At 53.8% G+C, this 24,208-nt stretch overlaps 1 protein-coding gene across 5 annotated transcripts; it reads right to left on the bottom strand.

Annotated features, from left to right (window-relative positions):
• Window positions 1–2,670: 2,670 nt before the first annotated feature.
• Zfp316 (zinc finger protein 316) lies at window positions 2,671–22,066 on the bottom strand. Of its 5 annotated transcripts, none has more exons than NM_001107121.2 (7): window positions 21,544–21,708; window positions 16,670–16,786; window positions 15,944–16,320; window positions 15,708–15,799; window positions 14,981–15,107; window positions 14,441–14,554; window positions 2,671–8,072 (listed from the first exon to the last, which is right to left on the bottom strand). In NM_001107121.2, the coding sequence occupies exons 3-7, from the start codon at window positions 16,293–16,295 to the stop codon at window positions 5,707–5,709; spliced, it is 3,051 nt and encodes a 1,016-aa protein (NP_001100591.1). In that variant the 5' UTR covers window positions 16,296–16,320; window positions 16,670–16,786; window positions 21,544–21,708; the 3' UTR covers window positions 2,671–5,706. The 5 variants fall into 5 exon arrangements, with proteins under 5 accessions (NP_001100591.1, XP_008767188.1, XP_008767189.1 ...); XM_008768966.4 differs by having other exon boundaries at window positions 16,730–16,786; window positions 21,544–21,685; XM_008768967.3 differs by lacking the exons at window positions 16,670–16,786; window positions 21,544–21,708 and adding an exon at window positions 21,956–22,066.
• Between the last annotated feature and the right edge of the window lie 2,142 nt (window positions 22,067–24,208).

Below are 24,208 nucleotides of genomic sequence, written 5' to 3'. Positions count from 1 at the left end.
ATAGTGGTAATGCTGTCTTACTCTCCGGACCATGGGAGCACAGACGTGAGGCGCCAGTTTGACACATATAATTTTGGAAACTGACAGCCTCAGATTTACTCCACGTCTAATACATGATGTTTATTTGGGGCCATTTAGCTCACACATGGCTCATCGCTTCCCTCATTCGGTGATACTTGGCACGAGGTCAGGATCTAATTCTGTTCACTTTCAGATAATCTCCTGATAGCCCGTGTCTTTTGAACAATGTATCCATTATACAAAATGTCCCATCACTCATGTATGAGACTCAACATTCTGTCGCTCAGCCACCCCATACCTCCCATGACCTTGTACAGTTGTGAGTTTGATAAAATCTGGTAGGTGGTTTGATTTGGGGTTGAAACAAAAGGTTGTTAGCATATTCTGAAATGATAGCTAGAGCAAGGCATGGTGGTGTACGCCTGTAATCCCAGCCCTCGGAAGACAGAGGCAAGACAAGCAGGCCAGCCAGCCTGGAGTAGATACCCACATACACATAAGTTTCCCACAATTGTATCACAACTCGATGACAATAGACATCACTGTGTGTGCATGTGGGGGTCCAAAGGGGACATCAGGCATCTCTCCTCCATCACTCCTTTATTTTTTGGGACAAGGACCTGAAGCCTGTTGATACATGTGTGAATTGGATGGGATCTACCTGTTAATGTGCCCAACCCCCAGCTTTTTACATGGGTTTTGAAGATTGGAACTCTGGTCCTCCCACTTGTACAAGAGGCAGCTTCCTGACTGAACCATCTCCTCAACCCATAATAGACATTTAGAGAGAAGACATGATACTACCGCCAGGATTACGTGTGTGAACCCTGGATTTGCCTGGTTCATTCTTGTTATCTCTGCACCCAGTTGTGATCCAACGCTAGCCAGGAAGTCACATGACTGCCCCCCAAATTATGGCAAGCTTAAAGTAAAACCTGCCAGGAAATGTCTGCTACCACACAGATGACTATGAGAAGTAAGTTGTGCTGAAGAGATACCTCAGCAGCTAAGATACTTGCCCTGCAAGCAAGAGTTCAAGTCCTCAGAACCCATATAAAGGCAGGGAGCATGTGGTGGCCTACCTGTAACTCTAGCCTCAGAGGGAAATATGAGTGGTCACAGAGTAGGCTGGCTAGCCAGAACAGTTTTAGAGAGCTCAGTTCAATTGAGAGACCCTGCCTCAATGAATAACTCGGAGGAATGATTCCAGGCATCACACGTGCATAGAAACCTGTGTGACCACATGCATGCACACATACAAAAATGAAAAAGGCATTGATTTCATCTATGTGTGTGCATGCCTGAGTGCACACATGTGCACCCTGTGTACAGATGCCCATGGAAATCAAGAGAAGATTGAGTCCCCTGGGGCCAGAGTTATGCATGGTGGTGAGTCACCCTGTGGTTGCAAGAAATTGGCCTGTCTGCAACTGTCCAATAGCAGCTGAGCCATCTTTCTAGCTCCCTCCTCCATTGGATGTTGTGAAAGCATCTGGCTTGTTGCTACCACCGGAAGCTGGAGGTGGCATAGAAGCAAGAACCGTGTGAACATGGAACTAGAGACCCGGTCAGGGACGGCAGAGCAGGTGAAGCACTTTGAGAAGGAATATGGGATAACAGCGTCAGGCGCTACAGCACACCTGAACTGGAGTCTTACTGCATAAGGCCTCTCCTCTCTAGGCAGCCTTTTAGTGAAACATTCAGCGTGTTGAGGAGATGGCTCAGTCAATGAAGGACTTGCTATGCAAACATGAAATCTGAGTTTGACCCCCAGTTCCTCCTGGAGTGGGGAGATAGGATTCCTGGGGCTCACTAGCCTGCCAGCAAATTAGTGAGGGACCCTGTCTCGATGATGATGATGATGACGATGACGACGACGATAATAATAATATAATGTGAAGCTGGCCATGGTGGCCGTGTGCCTTTAATCCCAGCACTTGGGAGGCATAAGAAGGTGAATCTCTGTGAGTTCAAAGCCAGCCTGGACTACAAAGCGAATTCCAGGCTACGTGGAGAAACTCTGCCACAAAAAACCAAAAAGGAGGGCTGGAGAGATGGCTCAGTGGTTAAGAGCACTGACTGCTCTTCCAGAGGTCCTGAGTTCAAATCCCAGCAACCACATGGTGGCTCACAACCATCTGTAATGGGATCAGATGTCCTCTTCTGGTGTGTCTGAAGACAGCTACAGTGTACTTATATATAATGAATAAATAAATCTTTAAAAAAAAAAACCAAAAAGGAAAAAAAAAGAAAGAAAAGGGTGGAGTGACTGCAGAAGACGTCTAACATCAGCCTCAAGCCTGCAAACACATGTGCACACATGCAAACATTCATATACATCCACAATTTTTAAATATCTTATGTCTGAGGGTATGTCTGTGTGCCGTGTATGCAGGATCCCTCAAAGGTCAGAAGAGGGGTCAGGTCCCCTAAAATTAGGTACATGGGCTCGTCAGCCAGGAAGTTGCTAGGAACTCGGCTAAAAAAGTATTCAGTGCCCTTACTTCCCAAGCCGTCTATCCAGCTCCACATATCTAAAACAGACAAACTAATTAACAAACACCCCTAAGAGACACATGTTCTAATTGTAACAGGTGAAATGAGGAAAATACATCTGAAATGGGGAAAGTAGAGAGGCACACGATGAAGTAAATTGTTCGGTTTTTATTTATGTGTATGGGTGCTCTGTCTGCATGTCTGTGTACCACATACATTCCCATGCTTGCAGAGGCCAAAAAAGGATGTCAGGTCCCCGGGACTGAAGCCTTGAGAGCTGCCAGGCAGGTGCTGGAATGTGACCAGGGATCCTCTGGAAGCCCAGCCAGTGCTCTTGACTGCTCAACGCTCTCTGCTGCCCCCTGTTGTTGAGACTTCGAATCAGGCATGTGTGACCATGAATTCTACACAGTACAGAAGTGGGGGAAAGCAAGTTGTCGAACAGTTATCTGAAGCACGTTGTTAATCAGAACCACTACCATATAGAGCTGTGTGTGCCCAGGAGCCTGGGTACTGCGTAGGATGGGTCTTGTCAGGGGAGGGGGTGTGTGAAGGTGAACTTGACGACTCAGACTGTTGGGAGTTCTTACAATTCATATCTAACTTATAATCTGAGGGGAAATAATGAACAAGGAAGATAAACTTTTATTTGAATCTAAAACTGTTGAATAAGCAGAGAAGAGACAGAGAAGATAAGTGTCTAAAGAGACGAACGAAAAAAATACAAAGGCTGAGAAATCAGGGACGTCAGAAGAAAAATGGAAGCCAAGGCAGGAAATGGCCAAGAGCAGTCCTCCAAATGTCACCCTTGGTCACATTTCAGAGGTCACTGGGGCTTTACCCTCCTTGGTAATGAAGAGACCTTTTGTTTTTTTCCAGTCTTAGGACAGACACAACACGAAAAACTCCAGCTGCAGTCAATGGTGAGTTTTATCAAGGATCTGCTTGGCCTTTCAACCATCTTTGTCTTATAAAGCATCCGCCTCCTAAAGTCCGGGTTATTTGTTTATTTTTGAGGTAGGGTCTCTGTGTAGCCCAGGCTGGCCTCAAACTCATGGAGTTGAACATGACGGTGAATTCCTGATCCTCTTGACCACCTCCCGGGTGCTGGGATGACAAGCGTCCCTGGTTTATGGGGCTCTGGAGAGGAAAAGTGGGAATATCAAGCAAACTCTGTGCCAACCTACTGCATCCCTTGGCTGGCCTGTTTGTGGTTTTAAAGGAAATACTAATTTCCTTCATCCCCATGTCTCAAGTCATGTTTGCATATTTTTTTCAAACCCACTGGGAAAAGATCAGCTTGAAGACTAAGGAAAGCCAGTTTAAAGGGGTTGTTTGGGAGCTCTGGGGTGGTCATGCCTTTATGGATCTGGAGTAGACAAGTCAGTTAGCCCTGGAGTCCCTGAGAAAAGGCCAAGGCCAAGGCCAGGGCTCTGCATTCCCAGGAAGGAGACTAGGCCTGCTCTCAACCTGGAAGGTTAGTCACAGTCATGCCTGTGTATGTTGTTCCAAATTCCTGGCAGTGTGAGGTATCCCAGCAAGATGTGGTGGATGCAGGCCCAATCCGTGATGCCAGATTTGATTCTGGTTTCTCTAAGGGTGGGAGGTGGGGTCAGAAAGGAGATGGGCTTTCCAGAGTGAGTGTCACTAACAGGCACCGAGGTGGGGCAAAAGTAGAGTCCAGTCCAAAAGCTTATTACTCCACCTTTATTAAAGCTAGGTCCCCCTGTCCACAAGAGAGGGGGCAGGGTGGTTATGGCTGCAGACTAAGAGGGATGGGATGGCACCCTCACAGACCACCCTGCCCTGGCTTGTTCTGAAGCTCGTCCCGGAAGACATGGAAAGAGAAAAGGGATGTGTGTCATCCACTGCTGAACAACAAGGACCCATGTCTTCCTCCCCACTCAATGCGACCTCACCACCCAGGCTCTCCTCCCACCCATGGACGACCCACCCAGCACCTAGCAGCCAGCCTGTTAGCTTTTGGGCCCCAAGGTCATGTCTATACTACAACAACAGATCTAGGTCTAAAAGGGAATGCAGTTGGGTGGAAATCTCACTTCTCTAGCCCCTAGTCACACTGGCCCAGAATTCATGGAAGGTGGGAGAGGCTCCTGGGAACCCTCCACAGATGCCAACAGTCTGGGCTGTCCACTGTACAGGGGCCTTGCAGAGTAAGGTGCTGTAAGCTCAGATCGGCATAATCCCTTATGTGGACAACCACTGTGCAAGCCGCCAATCCCTCTGTGGCCACGGACCCACCCATGGCAGAAACACCACCCGCTTCTTGTGTAGGGTGACCCCAGAAGCCAAGTGAAAATGCTTGCAGAGGATGTAGGGCCCTTATTACAGGATAAGAGGGAAGATTCCTGGGCCCACCCCAGTGCTGTGGAAAGGCTGACTGAACGCAGGACTCCACAGTCACTTGCTCCAGGGGAGGGATCTGCTAGGAAAGGCTGGGGGCTAGGAGCCCAGACCAGCACCCCACATATGCCCATGTGTGCTACTTGTAGCCACTAGAGAACAGACTGAGAGGGGATAGTAATACCAAAATCCATGTTGTAGCCAGGGCTTGTCGGACCTGTGTTTAGGGGTTGGAGTGAGGATTTTCAAAGAATAAGGCTTCCAACTCCCCAGGGACCTTGACAGCATCTGAAACCTGGCTACCCGTTTGGTATTTTGCTTTTTCAACTCCTCCCACACTCTTCGGTCATATAAGAGATGGAAATGAATACCTACAATCGACAGAAAATCTTCCCCTGTTGGTACCTCCACTTCCCCCAAAACCTATTGAGGTTCCTGCCAGCACTAGGTTCTGAAAACATACTGGACTCACTCAAATGACAGGAAGATGGTCCCCAAATCTCCCAGGGAGAGATTGGTGGAGATTGGTGGAGGTCAAACCCACCAAGAAACCCAAATGCACCAGAGAGCCCAGTGACAGACTCCTAAAGCAGCGGGGCTCTACAGGCCACCTGAACCGGATCCGTGATGAACTAATAGGTCTTGCCCGCCATCCCACCACCCCTGTAGCACAGATCCAGGGATGGGTCGGTCTTGATCAGGATGGCGGCCCATGCGCACCCAAGCCAGATCTGAAGCTTGGGGCGGAAGGGACCTGAGCACCCAAGAGTGGGAATCCTTAGGCCGCGGAAGAGACGGAGGACACGCCGCGCGCTTCGACAGGCCTCACAGGATGCTCTCCTCGTAGGTGCCCGAGGGGCTGGCGAACGCCGCTGGATCGGAGCCGAAGCTGGTTCCTCCGGCGAACTCGAGCAGCGTTCCAGCGCCGGAGCCCGAGCCCGATGGAGGCAGAGGCGGTATTGCCTTGGCAGGCGCCTGGGCCTTGGCGGAGGTGTTCTGCGCTGGCGCGCCCCCCTGCCCGCGATGCGTCTTCATGTGCGTGAGGAGGTGCGAGCTCTGCGAGAAGCGCCGGCCGCAGTTGGAGCACAGGTACGGCCGCTCCCCTGTGTGTGTGCGCTGGTGCGTCACGAGCACGGAACGCTGAGAGAAACGCTTGCCGCACTCTGGGCAGGGGAAGGGCCGCTCGCCCGTGTGGCCGCGCCGGTGCTTGGCGAGGTTGGAGCGCTGCGCGAAGCCACGGCCGCAGTCGGCACAGCGGAAAGGCTTCTCGCCCGTGTGCGTGCGTCGGTGCCGCTTGAAGTCCGAGCTGTGGCCGAAGCCCTTGCCGCAGTCGGGGCAGCGGTGCGGCTTCTCCTCGGCGTGCGCCCACTGGTGCCGCGTTAGTGCCGCGCTCTGGCCGAAGCGCCGGCCGCACTCGGCGCACGCGTAGGGCCGCTCGCCCGTGTGCGCGCGCCCGTGTGCCGTGAGGTGAGCGCGTCGGCTGAAGCCCGCGCCGCACACGCCGCAAACGAACGGCTTCTCGCCCGTGTGGCCGCGCACGTGCGCCGCTAAGTGCGAGCCGCGGGCGAAGCGAGCGCCGCACTCCGGGCACGGGAAGGGCCGCTCGCCCGTGTGCGTGCGCCGGTGCCGAGCCAGGTGCGAGCCGTACACGAAGCTCTTGCCGCAGTCGGCGCAGCGGTGGGGCCGCTCGCCCGCGTGGTAGCGCTGGTGCTTAGCCAGCGCAGCGCGCCGCCCGAACGTCTTGCCGCAGTCCGAGCAGATCCACGGACTCTCCTCCTCCGCCAGCGCGGCAGGTGCCGGCTCCGACAGCAACGAGCCGACGGCGGGCGCGAATGCTCGCAGGCCACTATCCGCCCTGGCGCCGGGGCCCGCGCTACGGAACGGGTCGCAAGCCAACCCCATGCCCTGCAGGGATAGCGGGGCGCCCAGGGGACCGGGCAGATGGCGCCCATCGGTCTGCAGCCGTTCAGAGAACTCGGGGAACCCCAGCAAGGGGAATCCGTCCGGATGCAGCCAGGACTTGGGGTGCATGGGGAAATGGAAGCCGAACCGGTGCGAGGAAGGCCCTTCGCCCTCCGCCAGGCCGTTGCCCATCTCACGAAACCTCCTGTCTGGCTCAGGATCCTTCTTGCTGTCGGGGACAGTCGCCTCTGCTGCCGCAGCGACCACCACCTGCTCATCCTGTCTGACTTCAACTTCATTGTCTCCATCGGCCACACCAGCCTTGGGCTCTTCATTCTTCTCTGCGAGCCCGGACTCCAGTTCCTCGGGTTCCGCCGTGGCTACGGCCGCGATTGCCATCTCCACCTCGTTGGGAGCCATCCCTACCTCGTGTGGAGCGGTAAGCGCGCCATCGCCGCTGCTGGGTTCCGTGCAGCCGCCACCACGCCGGTGACGCTGGAAGTCGGCGCGCAGGCGGAAGGCCTGGCCACAGTCAGGGCAGCAGTGAGGACGGTCAGCGGTGTGTACAGCCTGGTGGCGGGCGAGCGCTGAGCTCTGGCTGAAGCTACGGCCGCAGTGTAAGCACGGGTAGGGCCTCTCGCCCGTGTGAGTGCGCTGATGGGTCACCAAGTAGGAGCGCCGCCCGAAGCCCGCGCCGCAGAAGACACAGCGGTAGGGCCGCTCGCCCGTGTGGATGCGCCGGTGCGTGACCAGGTGTGACTTGTAGACGAAGCGCTTGCCGCAGTCCGGGCACGGGAAGGGCTTCTCGCCGGTATGCGTGCGCTGGTGGATGGCCAGGTGCGAGCGGTACACAAAGCCCTTGCCGCACTCCTCACAACCGAAGGGCTTGACCGCTGCGTGGTAGCGCTGGTGCTTGGCCAGGCGCGAACGGTGAGGAAACACTTTGCCGCACACATCGCAAGTGGTCTCCGGACATCCGATGGGGACAGCCACTGCGGGAAATGCCCAGGGCACCAGAAAGTTCTCCCCAGGCCCCCGACCGGACAGGAAATGTTTTGCTTCAACCTCCTCCGCCAGAATACCAAGGCTGCCTGGGTTGGGTCCCCAACCCTCTGGGGTCTGCACCGAATCTGAGTCGTCGGGGCCCCAAGTCCCAGGCACATCCCCCACTCCATAGGCAGCAGACCACAGCCCGGGGGGCTCATTCTCCTCCTCTGCCATCTCAGCAAGGAAGTCCTCATCATCTTCCTCCTCGTGGTCCTCTAGGTCGTCGTTCCAGAACCAGGCTCCTGACGGATGAAAAGAGAAAGACGGTACAATTTCACCTTGGCAGGGAAATTGGCCTTCATGGCAGCCAGACCCTTAAGTCAGTCTGTGTGTGGTGCATGCCACAGTTCCCTTCTACTCAGGACAGAAACGGCTAGTCAGGGAGAACCATGTGGAGAACTCACCTTAAAGAGTGCCCAGGAGCCGTGTATGTGGGGTCTTGAGTTCCTCCCTGTTAGAGGTCACCCCTGGGCTTCATTTTCCTGAACTCTGCATTGCAGAACTCTGGGGCAGCTTAGAAGATGTGTGTATTGTGAGTACGCCTGGGACTTTGTGCCATTCCCATCGAGATACACAGCCTGACTCACTACTGCCCTTTCTGGAACCTGTGGGCTCTACAAACAGGTCTGTAGGGCCACCTCATTCCAGAAATGAACCTGTTGACAACGCCCCCATGATGCACCCAGGAGACACAGGGACACTGGAAGTGTTCAGAGCACCTGCCCCCCCCCCACCCTCGTTCATCATACCCCCCTCAGAAGTCAGCCACTGAAAGGGCTGAGCTCCCTCAGGTAGGGCAGAAAAATCCTCCCAGCCACTTGAATCTGAGGGCAGAGGTGTGGCCCATCTAGACTGCTGCTGGCCCCGGGTGAGCCTAGACCACAGAAGCCAGGGACTGGGCCAAGACGTCTCAAAAAACCACAGCTGGCTTATAAGGTCAGCAGCCCTCCTTCTGCATTCTAGATGTTATTCACAGGAGAAGACAGCACAGTGCCACACACACGAAGCTGCAAGGGCCTAGCCACAGATAGGGATGAGCACACTGTCATATGGCAAGGAAATGGGTTCATTTTTTTTTCTTAGTCTGTACCACCATTGTGGTAATATATAATTTAGAAGCTGTAAATGGAAACATTTGTTAAGCCAGTTTACCTCCAGCTGTCACCAGAGTAATGAGGAGTGGCCGGCGGCCACGTACCCATGAGCCCAGTAAGGCAGGGAAGCCAATGCAGAGGAACAAATCCAAGTCCCTGGATTTCTGAGCCAGTCTGCAACTCTCCGGGACCTAGTTCTAGCAAGAGCTGAGAGGGTAGGCTGGGACTTGGCCAGAGTCTGGGGACAGCAGGGATGCCTACTGTCTTAGAAGGTAAGCCCCTGCACCCCACTCTGCAAAGTTCTCTCTGTGGGGTGGGTAATTCTGAGAGGCCTGGGGACTCACTGCTACCTCGGGTTGGCACCGCTCAGCAAGCATGAGGCCTGCATTGTGCTCAGCGGTGTTTAGAGGCCACTCTGGAGAAGTCAGAGCTGGCTCTACCCCAAGGTACCCCTCAGGAAGCTACAGGCCTTCTGGGAAAGGAGAACCCCAAGAGAGACCAGCTTTGGTCCCCCATTTCCTGCTTAGAGTGTTTGCTCAAAGCCATCTCCAGTGACAGCCACCACACAGAGCCTGTCTCTGTAAGTCTCAGGTGAGGATTCATCAGGCGTCAGGCATGCCGTGAGACTTGAAACCTAGGGTTATGGTGTGTTGTGTTCCTTAACAGCTAGCAGGTGGTGGGGGAGGGCAGCAAGGTGACCTTGAGGGCCAAACCCAGACCCACAGGGTAGTGAAGTTGGGGTGAGGGCTGCCTTGTACCCAACACTTTCTCCAAGGATCTGACCGTAGGTGAAGGTTCCAGGAAAACACAGGCTCAAAGCCCACTGTCCAGCAAATTACACAGCATGGCCACAAGAATATCTTCACAAGCCATGCCCTGAGCTTGGGATACCCAGACCCTGGTAAAACCGGTTTCCTGCTCACAGTAAGGGAAAAGGGAGAGGAGCTGGTAGAGGGTAGTAAGTTGAAGCCCTCAGAACTGTGGGCTGTCACCAGTTTCCCCCATGTCTCAAATGTCACTGGGTCACAGCCTCTTTGTTATAGCAGCTGGCGGTATGAGTCTTCTAGGTTCCTCTGATGCACAGTCCTGGGATTTACAAGCCCGAAACTAGTTCATTCCATGATTCACCCCAGGAGATCTCCCATGGCAGACGCCCCAAGTCTATGTGTTCTCCGAGGACTGCATGAGTCAAGCTGGGCCCTTTACCCAGATCTTTGCTCCAGAGACCCTGAGCGACCAGTCCCTTCCAAGGCTACAGGGTGGGGCGCTGGCTGTCTTGGAGGCAGCCTGGCATCAGTCGTAGAGAACCACTGATCCTGACAAGGTATTGGAGACTGAGGTCCCTAGTCAAGTTGCCATTTTTTTCCCATTAACAATCTGTTGTCCTGATGGGCCCAGATAAGCATCCACCCCCATCTCCAGTGGGAGATGAGCTCAGGCAAAGTTCCGTCCCTTATTGGGGACAGTCCCCAAGGGAGGAGGCATTCTACAGTGGTGTGCAAGTCTATAGATGCTGGCAGCATCACTGCCAGGGAGGTGTCTGAACTACAGCTTGGAAAGGCAACCAGCTCCTGTAACTGGCATCTGCCCCCTAAGCCAAGCTGTGGACAAGCAAACAGGTCTGGAGGCAGGCAGCCCTTCTCTGGGGATGGGCACTGGGTTGCCCCCCACCCCCAAATTGCTGGTGAGTGGCCTCTAAAAAACCAGCAATTCTTTGGCCTTGATGTCTCATGCGTGATGTGCAGATTCAATACCAAGGCCCTAGTGTTAACTGGAGCTGGGTCTGCCCAGATGGAGACCTTTGTCACCCCATCAGAGCATGTGCTCAGCACCTGGACATCTGTCTGCCCCTTTGCTCCAGGTGCTAAGCCAGCCTCTCTGCCAGATACTGTCTGTTCTTCCCTCCCACCTGCACCAAGCCCAGGGACCTGGGAAACGACAGAACTCCAGCCCTTTGTGCCCTGACTAGGACTAGAGGACGCTACTCTCCAGGTTCCCTCCAGGGACCCTCTAAAGCAGCGGTTCTCAATGTTCCTAAACTGTGACCCTTTAACACAGCCCCTCATATTGTGGAGACACCCAATGATAAAGTTATTTCATTGTGACTTCATAATGAATTTTGCTAGGGTCATGAATCGTAATGTAAATATCTGATATACAGGATATCTGATAATGCGACCCCAGAGAGATCTCGGCCCATAGAATGAGAAGCGCTGCTCTCAAGTGTCTAGTTGTTCATGGCTGTGTGCCGGACTGCCTGCTGGGGTGTTCCTGCACTGCCCCTGGCCAACAGACCTCTTCCCTGTGGCTCTCCCTTCCCTGTGCTCATTTCTGCTTAGCTGAACCACTAGGTAGCCAAGAGCTGCTGGGTCAGCTGTCCCAAGGCTCACAGCGTGCACTTCGTTGAGAAGGGTCACGTGAGGGGCTCCAGACATGCCCCAAGCCCCACCACAGCTGTGCTTACTTGCTAGTTCTGGATCCTCACTGCTTAACCCACATCTCTACCCACTGAACTATATCTTAATGTTTAAACGGGGCCACTCCTGGGTGTTGTGTGTCCTTTTTATCCTTTTCTTCCGGAAATGGGGCTGGGAAGATGGTAAATCCTAGCACTTGCCACACGAGTACAAACCCCTGAGTTTTCCCAGCACACGTGTGTGAAAAGCTAATGTGGCAATGTGCTTGTGATCCAGACTAGGGAGGGCGGACATGGACAGAGTCCTTGGACTCACCGGCCAGCCGGCCAAATCATGAAGCCCCAGATCCCAGCGAGAAACCCTGCCTCAGCAAGGCAGACAGCTCCTATGTTGACTTCCAGCCTCCATGCACAACTGCACATGTGCACATGCACACATGCACACACATCAAGAAAAGAAAACGGGCAGAAGCCTGCAGTGGAGTCGGGGTGGCCCCTACAGGGCCAGTCCTGCTCTAGTCGGCACAGCTTCTGTAGTGCTAGGGAGGAAGAAAGCAGGGAAGGTCTGTCTCAAGTCATAAGGCCAGGGACACACAGACACAGAGAAAGGGGCAGCAGCCACTGGGGTAGGCCTTCTCCGGCTGCACTCCCTGCACTGCAGACTGGAGGCAGGGATCTCTCCAGACCACATGGGTGTTTACACGGACCAAGGACCCTGGTGTGGAAACTGGGTCAGGAGGATGAACTTGTCTGGATGATGCAGGAGTGAAGAGTTGGAGGTGGCTAGGATACCTAGAGACCAGGCTGACAGGCAGTGGGACTGAGCATCACACAGAAAGTGACAACACCTGATGAAGGGACGAGGCCAGGCGCCCACACGTCATGTACAGCTGAACTCACAAGGGACAGAGGCAGGTTAGAGTCTTGTCTTACAGGACTAATTTAGAAATCCAGATGGCCAGCCTCAGGACAGACTCAGACAGTCTCAGTGCCCAGCTGGCACTGCTGGGCAGAGACGAATATAAAAGGACAGAGGAAAAAGAGAGGCAGACAATGAACCTCTCAGTATCCTCAGAATCTTCAGAAGGGAAGACCTGAGGGCTTCCCCCAAAGTCGGCCATCACGTTTGGATCCCCTATGGGCAGTCATGTGACACATCAGACATGCACTGGGGGCTGGGAGGAGAATAGCTCAGAAGTAAAGTGTTCACCATGCAAGCATGAGGACCTGAGTTCAAACCCCAAGTGCCAATGAAAAGCCAGGCATAGTTCTCGTGTCTAATCAATTAATCCTTTGGCGGGCAGGAGAATCCTGGAGAGCCCACAGGCAGCTAGCAGACCCTATGTGAGTGGTGAATCATACTGACACCCTGTTGCAAAAAGTGGAAGGTGAGAACTAGCGCTGGGGTTGTCCTCTGACCCCACCCATGATTCTTTTTCTTGAGACATTGTAGCCCTGGCTCACGTGAAACTCAAGCAGATTCATCTGCCTTTGCCTCCTGAGTGCTGGGTCATGACCCTTTGAGGATCAAACAGCTGTTTCACAGGTGTTGCTTAAGACCACCGGAAAACACAGATGTCCACATTGTGCTTCATGGCAGTAGCAACATTATAGTTAGGAAGTAGCAATGAAAATAACTCTTCGGTTGGGGCTCAGCACAACATGAGGGGCTGCAGCACAGGGAAGGTTGAGAACCACTGTTTAGAAGATGTTCATGGACCCTTTGCCAGCTGCCACTCTGCAGACAGAGCCAGGCTGAGAGACATCTCGGGCCACCAGCTCCAACACAGAAGAAACAGAGCCACTGACCCAGTTAGCCAGTCCTCTCAACGAGCTTCCGGTTCCCATCCAGGTGTGTAGCTGTGTGGCACCTGTTACCTGGTGTCACCTGCACTGAGAAGGACCAGACTCCTCCCATGGACCCTTCAAGGGAACACAAGGGCACACCCTGAACCTACACTCAAGAGGTTGACTCGTGTCCCACTCTAAGTGGGTTTTCTAGACGTGTCCATGAATGGAACACACCTCCCACTTGGGCCCTCAAGAACACTACCTAGGGGGTTGGGGGATCTAGCTCAGTGGTAGAGCGCTTGCTTAGCAACTGCAAGGCCCTGGGTTCGGTCCCCAGGTCCGGAAAAAAAAAAGAACACTACCTAGTTTGGGGGCTTCATCTGAAGGAAGGCTAGATTCCTGGTTGCCCCTCAGTACGCTGCTGTGAGGACTCATGAGCACACCAGAGTGAGGTTTCCCGTCTTCTTGCTTTCATACACATCTATGATATAACCCCACCGTCGGGTGACAACACCCCAGCCCCCCAGAGAGACACCTTTCAGGCAAGGGTCTCCATCACTCCAAAGACCCCATGAGATGTGTAGAACCCATAGCGTATTCCATGTGCATGCTCGGGGTGGAGTCTGAGGGTTTAGTTCAGTTGTTTTATCCTCCGTATGCATAATGTGGGGCCCAGGGAGTTGAACAGGCAAAGCCTGAACCAGTGCAAGGCAGTGGAGGGGGAGACAGAAGAGGAGGTGCTGGCATGGTGGCACACCCCGGAGGGACAGAGAGAGGTGGATCCCTGGAGTTCATGGGCCAGCCAGCCTCAATTGGTGAGCCTCCAAAAGCAGTGAGACTCTGTCTCAAAAGAGAAAAATCAGGCTGGATGGCTCCAGAGGAAGTGGAGAGACTGCGGAGGAAGTGGAGACCCCTTATGGTCAAATAGGTGGGCAAGCCAGAAAACTGGTTGGTCCAAGTGTGGAAAGCCACACTGACGGTTTGGTGGGTTTCTGTGCCAGTTTGCCAACTCCACTCATTTATGAAGGAAGAAAAAAATAAACGAAATGGACTCTGAAGGTTCTCTAAAGACGTGCACTAGCCCTTAGAGCTCTGTGAAGCTGGACCAAGACTCGGGAGCGGACGGCAGGGGTCAGCACACAGCAGCCCTCCCTGTCTCCTCACAACCACTGCAGACCCCAAGACATTAGCATTAACCTCTCAGGGAGGTAGAGGACCAGGCGAAGATCTGCTGAGTGCTTGCCTTGGTAAAGGCTAAAGTCAGACACAGCTCTGAGCAATGACCCTCCAAGGCTGGTGTCCCACTCACCCGTGTAGACACCAGTGACGACGTCTCCCTCCTCGGGATGGGGGCTGTCTTCGACCCAAGGTTCTTCTCCTTGTTCGAGGTGGAAGATCAGATCCGGCTTAGGGATTGGGTATCCTGCCCAGGAGAGGGACAGACGACAGCTGCAGGGATGATGGCTGCTCCAATGGGGCCCAAGGCATCCCGGTCCACACTCGAATCCTCTGCTCTCTGCCCTCCCAGTCCAGCCCTTCCCACCACCTCTGCTCTGAGCTCCTATAGTCCACGCCCCGGAAGCCTTGCATCCAGCCAGCTGTCCTTCCACACCCACCCCACACCTTCCATCAGGATACCCACCCTTTCTGCTCCTACCTACAGGCTTCTTGGGCTGCACGGTTGAGAGGCCGGTGGACTAACAGCTTCATAGCACGTCTTCCCCTACTCCAGACTCCCTGCACCCAGAGGCCAAAATGGCCTGACTGCTCTAAAGTCCTTTGGCTCAAGAAGCTAAGCCCTCAGAGCCCTCACTGACTGCCCTGGGGGCTGGGAGGGGGGTTTCCTTACCCAAGGAAACCAGGATCCCATAGTTTTCCTGCATCACATCCCGATAGAGGTCCCGTTGGTCCACATCCAGCCTCTCCCACTCCTCCAAAGAGAAGTACACAGCCACATCTTCAAAAGTCACCAGGCCCTGAGGAACACAGAGCCCCAGGAGAGAGGCTGAAGGGATGCCCTGCCTCCAGCACCCATTTGAAATAAGCTTGGAAAGCCCAGCATCCCATCATAGATGGGACCACATGTGCCCACATGCTACTGCAGCCTCTCAGGCCTCTCACGCTGTGATGGGGCCCATCTTCTATCCAGAGATGAAAACCTCAGACTCAGAGAGGGCAGAGGCCCTTGCTACCCTCACATCCCTTCCCTGCCACACCCACTGGTCCCAGCAAATACCTTGGCTGGGATTCGGATGGACAGGTGGTACCAACCAAACTGAATGTGGGTGCCAACACCTGACCCAACAGCAGGAAAACAGACCCCAGGAAAGGGAGAGCCATTCTAAAAAACGCCAACCTGACTCGGGGTGGGAGCTACAGTACTAGAAACAACATGATGGCCTGGGAAGGCACAGGGACCTGGGGAAAAACATCACCACATAAACCCAGGGCCTGGAACCTGAAGCCATGTTCTCGCTGATGCCCCACCCGCAGAGGGCTCCAGACCACGGTGTAAGGCCGCTGGGGACAGAGAGGCTGATCGGTGCCCAGAGCTGCCTATGCAGAGAGCAGCTCACCTGAGTCAGGAAATGCTCGTCATCTTCCTCTTCCTCCTCTTCCTCTGGATCGTCACCCTGAGTAGTGGGAGGCAGCCGGGAGGCCTGCAGGGCTGAAAGGAAGAATGCTCAGAGCCAATGGTACCTGGCTGGCAAGCAGGGTGGGGCCCCTGGGTCCTCCCACACTTCAGATCCAGGTCCCCCTTCACGGCCCCAGCCTCTCCGTCTCCCTGGCAGGGGCAGAGTCCCGTCCTTACCTTTTCCTTGAAGAGCTGGTGACTTGGCATCAGCACCATTGCTAAGCCGCTTCTGGGTCCCTAAGCTCAGAGTCTGCTCCTCTGCCAGCACCTCCTCCACATCACCGTCATCGCCATCATCGCCACCACCAGTGTCCGCTGAGTTGGCCTCCACTTCCACTCCCGCCGCCTCCTGCACCTGTGTGGCCACTTCCTCTTCTACTACTACCTCTTCCTCCTCTCTCCCCTGCTCGTCATCTTCCTCTTCTTCTTCCTCTTCCTCCTCGGGCTCAGCATCACATTCCGAGCCATCTTCTGCTGGCTCCAGTTGGGTATCTGGGGAGTCTGGAGCAGTATGAAGGGCAGCCATCATCCCCGGGAGAGAGCCTCCGTGTGGCCTGAAACACAGAGGCGTTTTGCAAAGGTGGCCACAAGAGCTAAGTGGGGGAACTGAACTCTACCTGCCATCTCAGGCTGGGCAACAAGCAGGCCCAGAAACACCACCGAAGGGGCTCCCTCCTCAACAGCCTCTGGGACATGGCTCCGGGTTCTCTCATCAGCAGCCGTGTGTCTAGTGGGAGCTCCAACCTGTTCCTGGGTGAGTCACCATTATCCCAACCCAGTCTATCCTCCAGGACCAGAAGCATGGGATGCAGGCAACAGAGCCAGCCCCAGGGATCCACGTTTGATCCATGAGTGTAATCTACAGAGGGCGGCCTGGTCCACACAGAAAGCAAAGAGGCTTACCCAGCCCTCGGTGCACATGAACCAGGCCAGGCCCGAGGACTGTCGACAACAGGCACTTACAAGGCTTGGGGGAGATGCAGGGCCCGAAGAGGATCTTGTTTCCTTTCAGAACCCCGTCTGTAAGTCAAGAAAGAGACATGGAGGGGGCTGGAGAGATGGCTCAGTGGTTAGAGCACTGACTGCTCTTCCAGAGGTCCTGAGTTCAATTCCCAGCACCCACATGGTGGCTCACAACCATCTGTAATGAGATCTGATGCCCTCTTCTGGTGTGTCTGAAGACAGCGACAGTGTACTCACATAAAATAAGTAAATCTTTAAAAAAAATGTTTAAAAAAAAAAAGAAAAAAAAAAAAGAAAGAAAGAGACATGGAGGGCCATGAGCACGCATTACTCGACTACTGATCTTCCCCTGGTGCTGTGCAAATCTCAGGCACAGAGATGGAGCCTGGCTCATCACTGGTGACACGTGAGGTGACCCTCCTTTACACTGGAGGGTCAGAGAATAAGCATGGTTGAGATGTCAACACCTCAGAGGCTCACAGAATCCTGCTCCCTCAAAGATGCCACAGACTCGGTCTAGCTGAATCTGGCCTGGAGCCTAGAGCCACGGGCTTAAGGGGACAGGAACAGAGGTCCTATAGCCACTAAACTGTTCCTTATCTACAAAACCCCAGCCCAGGGGATCTCCAGAGTGGGGTAATTGTGTTTCCTTTTTGATTATGTTTTCGTTGCTGTTTAATTTGTGGAATAGTGGTGCACGTACGTCATGGCAACGGTGAAGACAGGGTGACAACTTGCAGGAGTCAGTTCTCTCCTACCGCTTGGGTCTCGGGGATCAAACTCAAGACGTGAGCCTTGACAGCAGGCACCATTAGCTGTTGAGCCATCTCTCTGCCCGGGTGGCTTTCACAAATTCATTCCCATGTCTCCTTTCACCACCCTGCCACCTGGAACCTACCCTGTATGTATCTCAGATCTCAATGGGACTATTTTGCAAAGCAAGGCAGGCCACCCCAGCATGCTGAGTTCCAAAAAGGTCCTGAAATGCCAGGCCACACCAGACCCTGCAGCCACCTCCAGCACACAGCATTGCCTCAGGAAGCTTAAAACCAGACGGTGGCAGGTGAAGATGCCCAGGGCCATGAGAAGTCGGAGCACTGTGCCTGGTATTCCTTTGGACACACATGAGCGGCCTGCTCAGGTTGGGCTCACTGTATCCTATCCCCTTTCTGTTCAGACATCTTTAAAACCTAGGCTCTAGGGGATGAGGAGATGGCTCAGCAGTTCACAGCACTGGCTGCTCTTCTAGAGGACCAGGGTTCAATTCCCAGCACCCACAGGGTGGCTCACAACCATCAGTAGCTCCAGTTCCAGGGGATCCCATGTCCTTTTCTGTTCTCTGTGGGCACCAGGCATACAAGTAGTACACAGACACACATGGAGGCAAAACACATACTTTTTTTTTTTTAATTAAACTCTAGACTTTGGTACTGGGTCAGTCAGTAAAATGCTTGCTTCACATGCATGACGACCTGAGTTTGTTCTTTAGAATGTAAAAGCTGGGCATGAGGTACATGCCAATCATCCCAGTACTGTGGAGACAGAGACACGAGGTTCCATGGGACCTGCTGGCCAGCTGACGTGGCCAATTCAGCTCAGCGAGTTCCAGGCTCAGTGACAGACGCTGTCTTAGAAAACCTAAGGTGGACAGCTATTGAACCATTGACTTCCGGCCTCCACACACATCATTCATACACACACACACACACACACACACACACACACACACACACACACACAGAGATCAAAACAAAACTAAACGAACCCCACCCCACCCCATATTTTAGCAGCTGGAACTCTCTGATCATCCCTGCCAGTGCCAACCGTCATGCCCCTCCTCCCAAATCCACAGGCTGGGACTCTTGACATCCACAAGTCCCCTTTGTCTTGTTCCCGAGCACTATCTCGAGCTATATTCAGGAGCACCTGTCTCAAAGATTGAAGCCACAGAAATAAGTTTAAGAGAAGCATCGAGGGGTTGGGGATTTAGCTCAGTGGTAGAGCGCTTGCCTAGGAAGCGCAAGGCCCTGGGTTCGGTCCCCAGCTCCGAAAAAAGAAAAGAAAAAGAGAGAGAGAGAGAGAGAGAGAGAGAGAGAGAGAGAGAGAGGCATCAGAGGCTTCCAGGGCTCTTTGGTGTTGAAAGATGCCTGAAGGGTAGGAATAGATGTATGCCTTAGCTGTCCTGGCCAGAACCCAGAGGCACCGAGAACACTAAGGGAGAGATTTCCCAACCACCACCTACCTACCTCAGACCTAGAGAAGGGCTTACTCAGGCCTAAGGCTATAGAGCCAAGCTGAGCCCAGACACCCACAGAGCTAACGCCTATCCACTGGCCACCACCTTGGGCAGCAACTTCAGACTTCCCGGAGCCAGACTGTTGTCTGCAAGGACCCAAGGAAGGAGTAAAGCTGGGGCTGGGGAGGTAATTCGCATGTTTGCCACAGTAGCATGAAGACCTGAATTCAATCCTCCAGAAGGGGGTTGGGGGTGTGTGTGTCAATGCAGAACACAGTGCTATCTATCCGTAAACCAAGCCCTGGGCTGTGCTAGTCAGGCAATCTGAGTTGGTAAGCTCTGGGACCAGAGAGACACTGCCTCAAATAATATGATGACGAGTGACCAAGGAAGACAGCTATGCCGACCTCTGTTATATACATGTGCACTGTATGTATCTGCATGCACATATGCACACACAAAACTGTGTGGATACACTGTACACAAAAGGGAGGACGAAGAGGCAGCCCACCTTGGCTACGTCTCTTCCCAGGCAGCACGCACATTTTCTTTACGGACAAATTACCGAGGGATGAGGAAGAGTCTCAATTTCTTCCCCTTACTTCCTATCCCAGATACACAGTAGTCACTCCAGTACTTACTAAAGACATGGCCCAGAGATCTATAGTTAATGACATGGACATTGAATATTTTTTTAAATCATTGTCAGGGCTCCACTGTCACACTCCACAATAGGCAGGCCACGGTTGAGGGAAGGGTACACGGAACCAAAACCCACCCCAGAAGCCATGGAGAGTCTCTGTCTCCAAAGAAGACAGTGGATAAAATTGAGTCCGTGCACCAGCCCTGTTATGGTTACTGTTGTACACTTGACAGGATGTGAAGTTACAGAAGAAAAGATGGCTCGGGGATGTCCGTGAGGGAACGGCTAGATTAGGTTAACCACGGTGGGGAGATCCACCCTAAACATGGGCGGCACCATTCCCTAGGCTGGGGCTCTGGTTTGAATGAAAAGGGGAGAGTGAGCTGAGCCCCAGCATCCACCTCTCTGCTTCCTGACTGGGGAGGCCATGTGAGCAGCTGCCTTTAAACTGTGAGCCAAAGCAAATGCTTCCTCCCTTGAGTTGCTCCTTGTCAGGACAGAGCATGAAGGGGGGAAAACTATTAAAAGCCTCTAAGGTTTGTAATGTCCATGGGAAGACAGGGCAGAAGCCAACGAAGGCCTGATGCTCCAGGTGCTTTCACCCAGGATTCAGAACACAAGTTCTGAAAACCAGTCTGACCCGGGTAGGTCAGTTCATATTCCTGCAACTCAGGCCCTGGGTTCCCCTTCTCCTGGGATATTCTCAGCCCCATCCTGGCCAGTCAGCCCCTAGAATGCCTTTCTGTTCCATTCTCCTTGACCTCTCATCCTGGATTAGAATGCAAAGTTCACAGCTACATCAGGCAAAACCCCTGAGGCACTTCGACCCATCTTTCCACTAAAATCCTGAGCTTAGGGGACAGTGCTGCAGACATTCAGGATGGGGTGCAGCGCTGTTCATGAGAAGGGAGTGTGCAAAGACACAATGGTAAAGTTTGAAAAGTTAGGAACTCCAGAAAAGTCCCAAATCCAGGGGGACCCATGTGAAGGAGCATGTTTGTGTGTGTTCATACGCGTGCACGCACACTTGTATCTAGTTATCTTCATTCCTGCTCAGTAGCCCCCACATTGTCCAGAATGTCTTTCCCTGTTCACTATGATCCTCACCATCTGGCCAGTTTCTGGAGCCCCTACTCTCCAGGGTTGCTCCGTGGATGTCATCCACGACCCCCAGACCAGGCTCCTCAACCAGGCCCGCTAGCCTCCTAGACCAGAACAAAATGCCAAAGCCACCCACCCAGGCTGAGCAGTTGGGCTGATCCTCGATGGTACCTGCACCTCCTCTCTCTCTCTCTGCTTGTGTCCACATAACGCTCCCTAGATTCTGCCACCCACCTGGGGTGTGGGGATCAGATTTAGCAGAGCAGCCCGGCCAGCCTCCATTTACAGATAAAGCAGGCTGAGCCACTTCCCCTCGATGTCACAAAGCTGGCTGTAGGGCGCCAGGACAAAGTCTTTCCCTCTTCTCCCTCCCTCTAGGTGGGTGTAACCTAGCATCCACTACACGCTTGGGCCAGAGTGGTGACAGCCCTCCTTGAAAGGTGTCTCTCCAGGGGGCGGGAGCAGCTCCAGCCCAGCACCCGCCCCTAAGCTGGAGAAGGCGGCGCTAGCACCTTGCAAGGGTGCAGTGCAAGTTGTCCCTGGCCCGCCCCCTCCCACGCTAGAGTCTGCTCCCCTCTGGGGTGTTAAGCCATCCGTGACGTGCCGCGCAGGCCCAGGTCGGTACTGGGGGGATCTAGGGGCTTGGAAGAGCCAGCCCGTGCAGCTGCAGCTCCGACCCCACCAAGGACAAGCCTTGCAGCCCCGCGATCTCCCCACGGACACCCGAGGCCTCCAGCTCCTTAGCATCCATGACGGCCAGCCTTGCCGCCGCCACCGCCCCCAGCGCGCGCGTCCCGCCCGCGCGCACCTGCCGCGTCCGCGCGCCCCACTCACCGCGCGCGCGCCCGGGCCCGGCCAAGCCGGAGCGAGACACGGACTTGTGGGGGGGCTGTGACCACCGGGGACCCCCCCCGCACTACACAAAGTGACGGCCGCGAGCTGCGCGACGGCGGAGGAGGCGGCGGCGCGTGGGCACCGGAAGTGCAGCCTGCCGGCCCCGCCTTGTCCGCGCCCACGGGGGGGCACTTCCGGTCATGGGGCGTAACGGAGCTCTGAGTGTAGACAGGGGGCTGCTGCGCTGCACCCCCATATGCATGGAGGATGTTTATGGCTACTTGCAACGAGCATCCCTGTATTACCTGCTTCTCTATGTTTCAGGAGACCCCTGCCCACCCTTGCAGATGTCCACGACATCATGCCAGCCTCAGCAAGCATCTCTTTCCTCCAGACGACAGCCTGGGTCTACCTTCATGCCAGGATGTGCCGCGAGCCCGTCCTCTTGCCCACTGGACCCTCCCTGGATCTCATGATGGTGGAGAAGGGTAGTGACCCCCTGTGTATATTCAGGCAGCGCTTGTCTGACCCTGATATAGGCAAGGGTGTGGCCAGGAGATTGAACCCTTCTGGCGTTACTTGTGTGTGCAGGACAGTGCTGATAAGCGTGTGGCAGATCGTGAGGGGTTGCTGTGGACTATAGCAGTCAAATTCACGAACGCTTGAAGATTGACTCCAGAATAGACTTATGTTCTTCAACTCCCTAGTCTGTCATCCCGACACCTGGAAGGAATATGGAGAAATAGCCTTGCATGACTTTGACAGGTTGAACTTTGACAGCCCAATGATATATTCACAGCCACTGGGGCAGTGCTCTGTAGCCCCAAATGGGCCATCTTTTATTATGAAGTCCCTGGACCCCGAGACTGCTGGCCACCTATGTCTGGAGTAAATGCCCTAGGTACCTACAGAGACCAACCCTGGACATGATCCTGGGGAGACCAGGGTGCTAGCTTCTGCCCTCCTCTCTTCCTTGCCTGCCCCTCCCTTATATTGAAAAGTCTTTGTGAAACTCTCATGCTTTAGGATTCACAGCCTTACTCATTTTAGGGTAAGCCCTAACCCCTGCCTCTATTTGTGGGTTCTCTAGGGACCAGAACTTCACCCTTCCTTCCTGCCCACACACATGCAGGCACACATGGAAGGAAGCTACTTGTCTCTTGTCTTTACTGGGATATGTGTTCACATGTGTGCACGTGAGCTATCTCTGTGATGGCATTCTTACACACCCTGAGTTTTTACACGGACAGGTTGCCTGGCAAGTCATCTGCCTCCCTGCAGGATACCTGACAAGCTAGAAACCCAGGGAAGGGAAGAGGAGCCAGTCTCTTGTGAGTGATGAATGTGTGTGTTCCTGCCACGATCCACGCTGTGCTCCCTCTCCACAGCCTTGGCCCCTGTTGTCGAGTGAGCAGCTGGGAAAGTGGGGAAACAGACCTTCACATGGAGGCCATGTGTTACAAGAGTCGTGCAGCCAGACACAGTGGTGCAAGCTTGAAATCCCAACCCGAGAAATTTAGTAAGGCCCCCCCATTTCCAAAATTATTAAAAGCTGGGGGATTTAGCTTAGCAATTCCAGGCCTGACTTAGAGTCTCCCAGTGAGGGGCCGAAGTTGTGGCTAAGTTGCAGATTGATTACCCAGAATTCACACCAATGAGAAGCTGGGGATATGACTTAATAATGGTAGAGCATTTGCCTAGAAACCACTAGTGAGGATCTGGGGGCGTCCGTAAAATGCATACCCAGCATTCTTAAGGCTTTGAGTTGCATCCCTAGCTCCTTTGAAAACAAAGCAGATAGGACATTAGCATTACCTACAGTGGGTGATTGGAATTCAAGTGGAATATGAGGGTGTTTTTTCTGAGGGGATGAGAGTAAAGAAAACAAGTGTATTTAATTCACAGTTTTGGAGACTGGAAGCTCAAACAGCACGGCAGACTCTAGTGAGGGATCCTCGCTGCATTGCATTGTCAGGGGAGTGTGTGTGTGTGTGTGTGTGTGTGTACACGACTTTTTGGCTAATCTTGGCTGTCAAGTCACGGCACTTGGGAAAAAAGCTCTCAGCTGAGGAATTACCTCCATCAGATTAGCCTGTGGGCAAGTCTGTGCATTTTCTTGATTGCCAATTGATGTGGGAGGGTCCAGCCCACTGTGGGCGGCGCCACCCTTAGGCAGATGGACCTGAACTGTGTAGAACAGGGCAGCTGGGCAAGCCTGTAAGAAGCCTTCCTCCATGGTTTCTACTTCCTGCCTCCAGCTTCTCCCTTGGCTTCCCATGATGACAGACTGTAAGCTGTCAGCCAAAATACATCCTTTCCTGAGATGCTTTTGGTTAGAGTGCTTTGTTACAGCAGCAGAAAAAGTAGCTAGAACAGATAGTCTCACTACAAAGCCCAGGATGGACTTGACCTCCTGCTCTCCAATGCCAGGATTTCAAATATTCTTCCACCTGTCCAGTGCTGCTTTTCACATGAGCTGGGATGTAGAGATGCCCAAGGCTTGCCAGTCACCTGTCTTCCTGTAACATCCCTGACAGGCTCGAACCCAAGGACGCAAAGAGGAGCCAGTCTCACTCGATGGGAAACCAAAAGCAGACGATGCGTTTCTGAGAAAGAAGAAAGGAGGTTGAGGCCGCCCAGATCACGGACTTATCCAACTGCCACC

This window comes from Rattus norvegicus, chromosome 12, assembly GCF_036323735.1.
Source record: "Rattus norvegicus strain BN/NHsdMcwi chromosome 12, GRCr8, whole genome shotgun sequence".
In the NCBI taxonomy this organism is placed as follows: domain Eukaryota; kingdom Metazoa; phylum Chordata; class Mammalia; order Rodentia; family Muridae; genus Rattus; species Rattus norvegicus.
This window is presented reverse-complemented; position numbering and strand designations above follow the sequence as displayed.